General features: G+C 36.2%; 1 protein-coding gene across 4 annotated transcripts in view; it reads left to right on the top strand.

Annotated features, from left to right (window-relative positions):
- SENP7 (SUMO specific peptidase 7) overlaps positions 1–9,084 on the top strand; it is a 164,662-nt gene that overhangs the window by 60,358 nt on the left and 95,220 nt on the right. For 3 of the 4 annotated variants that reach the window (XM_027867194.1, XM_027867184.1, XM_027867211.1), the window contains one exon: positions 4,030–4,224. The exons of the other annotated variant lie outside the window; for it this stretch is intronic. In XM_027867194.1, coding sequence (XP_027722995.1) covers positions 4,030–4,224 — 195 coding nt within the window. The remainder of the gene's footprint in view (positions 1–4,029; positions 4,225–9,084) is intronic. 4 annotated transcript variants of the gene reach the window in all.

Genomic DNA, 9,084 nt, shown 5'->3' with positions numbered 1-9,084 from the left:
GCTACCCTTAATAGTTACAAATAGTTTTTGGGGAGGTTTTTACAAGGAGGTTTTTTGGAGAAAGATAATGAGTTCTGTTTTGAATATGTTGAGTTAAAAATATCTATGAGATTTCCATAGTTTAAGTTCCAGTTTGAGTTATCCAGTAGACAGATGTGAAAGATCATCAATCAGTCAATCAACACTTAATAAGTGCCTACTATGTGCTAAATTCTGGAGATTTAAGAGACAGAAGACAGTCACTATCCTCAAGGAGCTCAAAATCTAATGGGGGAGACAAGATGCAAACAAATATATAGAAACAAGCTTCATACAAGATGAACAGGAAATAATTAAGAGAGGGAAGACACTAGAATTAAGAGGGGTTGGGAAAGATGGGATTTTAGTTGGGATTTAAAGGCAACCAGGGAAGTCAGTAGGTGGAATTGAGGAGGCAGAGCATGCTAGGCATGGGTGATAGCCAGAGAAAATGCCTGGAACCAAGAGTTGGAGTGTCTTGTTCATGGAACAGCCAGGAGGCCAGCATCATTGGGCCAAAGAGTATGTGTCAGAGAATAGAGTGTAATAAGACTGGAAAGGTTAGAGGGGGCTAGGTCACAAAAGCTTTGAATGCCAACTAGAAATTTTTGGACATAATAGGGAGCTGCTGGGGTTCATTGAGTATGGGAGTGACGTTGTCAGAGCTGTGCTTTAGGAAAATCGTTTTGGGGTCTGAATGGGGATGAATTGAAGAGGAGAAAGACTTGGGGCAGGCAAACCCATCAACAGGTTATTATCCAGGTGTGAGATGATGACGGCCTGCACCAGAGTGGTGGCAGCATGAAAGGAGAGGGGGGCATATTTGAGAGATGTTGCCAAGATGAAATCAATAGGCCTTGGCAATAGATTTGATATGAGAGGTGAGAGAAGATGGAGGCAATGACTGTACATAACTTTCCCAAGAAATTTAGCTATAAAAAGGATGATAGGTATGGGATAATAGTTGGAGATGGATAGATCAAGTGAGGATTTTTTTGAGAATGGGAGAGATGTAGGCAGTAGGGAAGCAGCCAGTAAACAGAGAGATTAAAAATAAGTGAGAGTGGGAATGAAGAGGAGACTATCTGCTGGATGTAATGGAATCACTTGTGCATGTAGAGGAGTTTGCCTTGGCAAGAAGGGCTATCTCTTCCTATGAGATAGGTTACTTCTTCTTGAGAAGATAGTGGCAGAAGGCATGTGGCTGACATGGGATGAGGAGGAGGGGAGAAGAGGAAGCTTGCAGTGAATGGCCTCAATTTTTTTCAATAAAAATATGAGGAAAAACTCTTCAAATGAGAGGGTGTGGAGAGAAACATGGGAAGCTTGAACAGAGATGAAAAGATTTGGAAGAGCCACTGTACTGAGTGGGATAGTGAATTAATTTGGGAGGTATAAATAGATTGCCTAACAGCAGTGAGGGCCCATTTGAAGTTATGTAACATAAATTTGTTGTGGATCCAGGCAGCATGATTTCATGATTTTCTCCAGTTTCATTCAGTAGCATGTGAGTGGGAGTAAATGCAGCAGATAGTGAGAATGATCCAAGGCTGAAACTTGGCAGGGCAAAATCTCTTACACTTCTAGTAGTATTCCTCTTCATCTCTGTTCAGATGTTCTTGGCTTGAAATTCCTACTCTGGATCCTATTTTGCAACTTCTGTCTGATTCCCAATCTAAGCTAACTTCTGGTTTCCATTTGCAGTTTGGACCCTTGTCCTTTTTTTCCTCAGGAGGTGGTTTCCCCCCAGAACCTTTGATGGACTTGCTTTCACAGTTTTTTCTGATGCCCTCCCAAAAGATTGACAGTGACCAAAAGTAGGGCAACTGGGGTCAGGGGAAAGGATTAATTTTTAGAATGATTGGTTTATTCACTTACGAAAAAATAACCCGTGGCTACATTTATATTTACCTGACAATGTTTTTCCATGTCATGGCTTTAGTTGCAGCTTAAATTGTGGCTCCCCATCCAAGATCTCCCTGGTCTATCTGTTGGAAAACTTGTTTCACAATGGGGAGAGCTAATGTAACTTTTGGAGTATTGGCTCCAGTATATCCACACAACCCAGAAGAGGTTTGTGGAGTTCTATCTAGGCAGAGGCTTTGTCTATGATTTAGCCTGCCCACTGTGAGTAAGGGGTCATGAGGTATCCTTTACCCACTTGAGCCTAGTCCTTGCTGATTTCTGTATCCTGCCTTTTGGCTAATCGATTTTTGACCTTACAGATGAAATTGCCATGATATTGGACATCCCATCCATGATATACTTAGCAACCCTTGTGAATTTTATGGATTCAGTTCCAACCCAGAGGAAATGAGTACTCCAGAAATTACCTGCTTCTCTGTTGGTAGTTGAAGCAGTTCTTGGATTCTCACTTAGGCACCCAAGGTGCCTTCTCATGAGCCATAAGATTTCTGTAGTCAGACAATTTCTAAAATCTTCTCTTTTCTAGCCTTGGCTATTGTATGATGCAATAGTTCAGCCCCTGTGGTCCAACTAAAGAAACATTCCCAAGGACTCAACTTGACTCTAGCTTACTCTCCTCCTCTTGTCCCAGTAATGATAGTTGGTTTAACTGCCACAAGTTTCTTGCCCTTCTAGTCCATCTTTGTAGTAATGCTGGAGTAAGTTGTCTGAAATCATAAAATTCAGGTAGCGTGTGGGATTTGGGGAAAGTCAAATTCTGCTACCAGTATTGCTAGACTCATTGCTTAGAACGGAGGTGTCAAACACAGTATCTATTATACTGCCGAGTGTGGCCTTTGTTTGAACCCTATTTCTTTTACTTACTACGTCTGTAAACTTGGGCAGGTCACTTAACATTTCTTTGCCAGTCAGTCAGTCAATAAACATTTATAAAGTGCCTGCTATGTTCCAGGAGCTGTGCAAAGTGCTAGGGATACAAAGAAAGGCAAAGGACAGTTCCTGCCCTCAAGGAACTCACAATCTAATGGGGGAGACAACATGAAAATAATTACGCACAAACAAGATAGATACAGAATCAATAGTAAATAATTAACAGAAGGAAGACACTAGAATGAATAGAGCTTGGGAAAGGCTTCCTGTGGTAGGTAGGATTTTAGCTGGGACTTGAATGAAGCAGGGAAGCCTGGAGGCAGAGATGAGCACTCCAGCCATGGTCGGCAGCCAGAAGGATGCTCCGAGGAAGAAGATGTGTCACTGAGTGGCAGAGTTCCCTGGGGGGCAGAGTGTGAGTGCTAAGAAGAAAAAAGTCTGGAAAGGTAGGGGAAAGGAGGGGGACAGGTATGAAGAGCTTTGCATGGCAAGCAGAAGAGGATTTTATATTTGATCCTGGAGGTAATGGGGAGTCTCTGGAGTTGATTGAATGGGGGGATGGAGGGACATAGACTTGCACTTTAGGAAGATCACTTTGAGAGCCGAGTAGAAGATGGACTGGAGGGTCGAGAAGCTTGTGGCAGTGAAACCAGCTATCAGGTTGCTGCTTCGCTTCTGGAGTCTATAGTCACCACATACTCAGGCTCACCTATGCTTTTCTATTAGGATTGAATATTCTGTATTTGTCAGTAGAATGATATAAATTCTAGTGATATTAGTATGGGTCAGTTTTGTTTTGTGTTAACATAAAGCATTAAGAAAGAATGGATTTTTTAAGAAAGAGAAAAATGAGTGAAATTTGGGTTGGTTCCTTTATAAGATGCTTTCTGCTAAATGTTATATACTGCAACAAGGAACATTTGAACAACAGACCAACTGTAAACTTGTGCAGCTACCTAAGAAGGCCAGGTGTATCTGCAGGGGAAGCATGTTTACTGCTCATCAATGGACAAAAACCTTCTTAAAAGTTAGTGTACATATGGACAATTTTTTCTATCAATTGAGATTTCTAAGACATGTCACTTCCAGTAATTGTAACTTATTTGAGCTGAGATAAAAATGTGTCTGAATCCAATTTCTTAAAGTACGTGAATGCAATTAAAAGTTCAACTGGACTTCAGTACAGTACAGTGTGTGTTATTTTGTGTATGACAGGCAACCCAAAGTTATATTGATGAATGTCCTGGGAACGGAGTTAGGAAGAAAATACATAAAGACCCTCCCTCTAACTGAGGCTAATTTGTGTGAAACTGACAACATGCAATCAAATCAACTTCCTTCATCATCTGTTGACAGCCTAGAAACTTGTCAAAAGCTAGAGCCTCACGAGAGCCCTTTTTTATCCAAAAGGTATGTTTAGTGGTTAATTTTACTCAACACAGTTATTGTATTTACTCATAAAACTCCTTTTTCTCCCACAGATGTTTAACTCTTCTGAATGACAGTTGATAACCCAGGGTGGGGAAATCAGTCAGTGATGTCACCCTGGTGGGAGCACAATTTTCTTCCTGTTTGTTTGCATGGATTTCAGATGCAACAGTTCCCTGACTATTTAAAATTTCAAAAGCCATTTGGCTAGCATAATATACATGATTTGCCATTGGACAATAGAAAGTATTTGATAGTATAGAAGCAATGATTGAAATATGAATCTAAAGTTCCCTTTGAATCATTCACTAGGAAAGGAGAAACTTGAACTCAGACCTGGACAGGGACTTTGGGATGTAGTAGCCAAGTACGAATAATGGGTGGGGAAAGGGAGGAGCAGAGGGAAAAGACCTATGAGCAAATGCTAGAACTTTTGCCCATTTTTCTGCTCTTTCTTAAGAATTTCCAAAGCCTTCTCTTTATACCTTTGTGCTTTTAGGCTACAAATATTGCAGTTTTCATCTGGGTTAAAAATTAATTTTGCTAACTAAGTGATTCAAAGGAAAATTCTGATTTGCATTTCTGTTAGTGCCTCTTTAAATCTAATTACATTAATGAATACTTATTTACTCCCTTTCTACTTGTTTTTTGGATTTACTTTTGGCATCTGATATTTCTAAAAAACCTTTTTGTTACAATATCTAACTCACTTTTGGCATTCTTAGCTTTCTATCTGTTTAAAGTTTGGGGAATTTTTTTTTCAGTTTGCCTTTGTTTTCTTCAGCTGAATTTTCATAGATAATTTGAATTTTGAATTTTTAAAAATTGAGTCCCTTTAATGTTGAACTTTGTATTGGGGCAAAAAAGAACAGTGTATTGGGTTTCAGTGGTATCATCCTGGTTATCGGGTTGAATATTTGTATTGGAGAATATCAGGAATGTCTTCTTTCTTTCTAGTTGATTGGTTAAGTGCTTATCAACAGAATTTTTCCTGTAAAAGTTTTACATTAAATTACTTGTTCAAGGTATTCAGGCTTTTAATTGTCTTGCTTCTCCCTTCCTTTTAGGTACAACTAGTACTTTTGGATTTTATTTTAATTTCCTATGAGAAATTCTTTGTAGATATTAAAAAGAGTAAAAAAAAAAGGATGACTTTATTGCTTCATTTAGTTCTTAAAAAATACAGAGTTATAATAGAAAGAACTCTGCTTTAGGAATAACAAAACCAGTATTCTAGTCCTGACTCTGTCATTTATTTGCCATGCAACTTTGAAAAGGTCTCACAACATCTCTCAGTCTCAGTTTCTTTATGTGTAATGTGAGAATTACCCTATCTCATAAGGCTCTTGAGATCAGTTGAGATAATGTATCTAAAGGTACTTTATAAACTATTAAATACTATATAAATGAGAGTTAAGATTTTGATATAAATTATTAACAGGAAATATAATTTCAAATTTAATACAATTCAGATTACGTCAATACACCTCTCTCTTATCTGTTGAGAAAATATACTACTATTGTGAGTTGTATTTTAGAGAGATTAAATGGACTTCAGAGTTGAAAAGAAAACTTAAGAGTTAATTTAATGAAAACACTTACCCAAATAATAAATCCCATCTACAACATCTACAAGAGGCCATCTAGCCTTTGTTGGAAGACTTCTAGTGATGGAAAACTCACTAATCTTGTCTGCCATACCTCCCTACCCCAAAAAAGTCCATTTCATTTTTTTTTGGAAGCTCTTAATTCTTGTTTTTACCTATACAACTTAAAATTTAAAATTGATGTATTTCATTTTTACATCATCTTTATTTTTGAATGTCTTTCCCTAGTCTCCTACCTAGTGTTCCATTTCTTCTAATAACAACAAAATTTTAAGAGAATTTTTAGAAAGAAAGCCGTTCAGCAAGTTAACCAACACGTCAACTGAGGTTGACAGTATATTCAGTATTTCACTCTCTTAGTTACCCAAGGGAGAGGAAGGTACGTTTTTCCTTTCTTAGGGGACATTGCTTATTACGACTTTTGAAGAGGATATCTGTAATTGCTCAGTCTTAGATTTTTTGTTCTTTCCATTTACATTGTTGTAGTCATTATGCATTGTTTTCTTGGTTCTCCTTATTTTACTCTTTAGAATGTAAATCTTTCTATGCATCTCTGAATTTTTTGTTCATTATTTCTTACAGTACAGTAATGTTCTATTAACTGTTGCATGCCTTGCAAGTGTCTCATTTTTTTTTCCAATATCAGACTCAGGCTAGCCTGAGTCAGGCCCAGCCTAGAATAGTGTACCTGAATGTGTTTAGTTATTCTCAAATCAATTGACATTTACTTTGTTTCTAATAGCATAAAAAATGTAGCTTCTTTCTATTTTTGACCTTCATGGGGTTAAGCCTAGTAGTGACATCTCTTGGTTAGAGAATATGAACATTTTAGCATTTCAAATTGTTTTCCAGAGTGGTTGGACTAATTTACAGCACCACCAATAATGCATTAGTGGGCCTGCATTTCTATAACCCTTCGTACACTGCCGCTTTCCATTTTTAAAAATAATTTTTACCTATTTGATAACTATGAGGTGAAGCCTCAGAGTTGTTTTCATTTCATTTCTCTTATTAGTGATTTGGAGTAATCTTCCATATGGTGAATAATAATTTGCGGTTCTTTTGAGCACTGTTTATTCATATCTTCTGACTACTGGGGAATGGCTCTTGGTTTAATATAACTATCAGTTCCTTAAATAGCTTAAATATCAGTTAGTCAGCCAACTAGTATTAGTAAACACTATATGCCCAGTACTATATTAGTCCTTGGGAATATGAAAGAAACACAGTCCCTACCCTCAAGAAGCTTACATTCTATTGGGAGTGGAAGGAAAGATAACACATAAAAGGAACTGAAAAGGAGAGAGTGCAGTTCCAAGTGCAGCCTGGAGAAATGTAGCTGGCCTGGATGCACAAGAATATTCCATTACATTCATATACCACAACTTGTTTAACCATTCCCCATAGGAAGACATGCCCCTTAGTTTCCAGTTTTTGTCTCCCATGAAAAAAATTGCTGTAAATATTTTTGTGCATATCAAACCTTTTTGTCTTTCTTTTATTTCTCTAAGTTATAGGCCCTAGTAGTGGTATAACTAGTTCAAACAGTATGCATTGATTTGATGATTTTTGGGGTATAGTTCCAAATTGCTTTCCAGAATGGCTGGAACAATTGACAGCTCTATCAACAGGGAACTAGTATATCTGTTTTTCCACAGCTTTTGCAGCATTTGTTATTTTCTTCTTTTGTTATCTTTGTCAGTCTTATAGGTGTGAAGTAGAACCTCAATTTGAATATCTGTAATTATTAATTATGTAGACCATTTTTTCTTATGACTGTTGATAACTTAGATTTTGTCCTTTGAAATTGCCTAAGTTGTGTATAAACAGTCACATCATAAATAAATTAGAGGAACAAGGAAGAAATTACCTTTCAGATATATGAATAAGGGAAATGCTTATGGCTCAAAAAGTGATATTATCATGTAAGATAAAATGGACAATTTTGATGACATAAATTAAAAAAGTTCTGAACAAACAAGTCTAATGTAATAAAAATTAGAAGGGAAAATAGGTGACTGGGAAGAATCTTTGCAATAAGTTTCTCTGATAAAAGGTATCATTTCTCAAGTATATAAGGAAGAGATTAAAATTTGTAAGACTAAGAACATTCTCCAATAGATAAGTGGTCAAAGTCCATGAACAGGAAATTTTCAAGGCCAGCCTGTTATGTTTCACAATTTTGGGGTTTTATGTAGATGAGTAGGACTAAAGTAGAAATGCAGGATATACTGGAAAATATGGGTATCTATAGACTTGTGGCTCAACCAGATTAAAATGTAATTGGAAAATCTTTAACAAAATCAGTAAAACATAGATGTTAATTTGTGGTTTTCTAAGCTAATATGCTGCTCACAGGGATCATTTCTATTTGATACTACTGCTCCTTATAGAAAACACATAGGAAATGCAGATACTTCTCTTTAGATAGATATAAAAGCTTCCAACGGGCATTTCTGTAAGGTCAAACTGAGCATGATTTCTAGTATTTGTCAGGTTCATTTAAAAAAAAATTTATAATTTTAAAATAGCTTTTCACTAAGAAGGCAAATTCTAACTCTATACTAAGCTATGTAGATATGAATGAATTATTTTTGAAAATGTTTCTATATGGTAAAAGCAATGAAGATTTAAAGAATTACTTAAAAACAGCTCTTTGCATTATTTTTAGTTCCTAGGCAAGCAATGTTAATTGATTTTTTTAGTGAGAGGAGTTCAAATTGCTGTTTTAAATTTCATTAATATAATTTTACAGATTTTCAGTAGAGGGAGCCCAAAGCTTTCAAATAGAAAATGAAGAGTTTTCCTATTTTATTTTCTCTCTGTTGACTTTATAATTGTTTTCCATCTTTGTGTGAGTTAATTTGCTTTTTATTCTTTTAGAACAAATTATTAGTAAAAGTATGGAAAATGTTCCTGGTTTTTTAAAGAATATTTCTTAACTTTTACTTAAAATAATTTCCTACTGGTATGTTTTTAATTGTAAATTTTAGTCTGATTGATAAACTACACTATTTCATTTTGAGAAAGCAAAACTTAACCCACAATTAGTCAAAGACCAAAAAAAGACAGCAATCTTATATTAAAAGTGTCATAAAAAGAGAGAGTTCTAGCCCCTGGAGGATATAGTTTAGGTCTGGTTTTTAGCCTCTTAGTCTGGAATCACATAGCACTCTATAACATTTAGGTTACAAATATAAGCAATGGATTTTTACACTAAAAATAAAATTGCTGC

This window comes from Vombatus ursinus, unplaced genomic scaffold (genome assembly GCF_900497805.2).
Source record: "Vombatus ursinus unplaced genomic scaffold, bare-nosed wombat genome assembly UNPS02001419.1, whole genome shotgun sequence".
Classification (NCBI taxonomy): domain Eukaryota; kingdom Metazoa; phylum Chordata; class Mammalia; order Diprotodontia; family Vombatidae; genus Vombatus; species Vombatus ursinus.
Note: the sequence above shows the minus strand (reverse complement) of the source record. Positions and strands in the feature narration are given on the sequence as shown.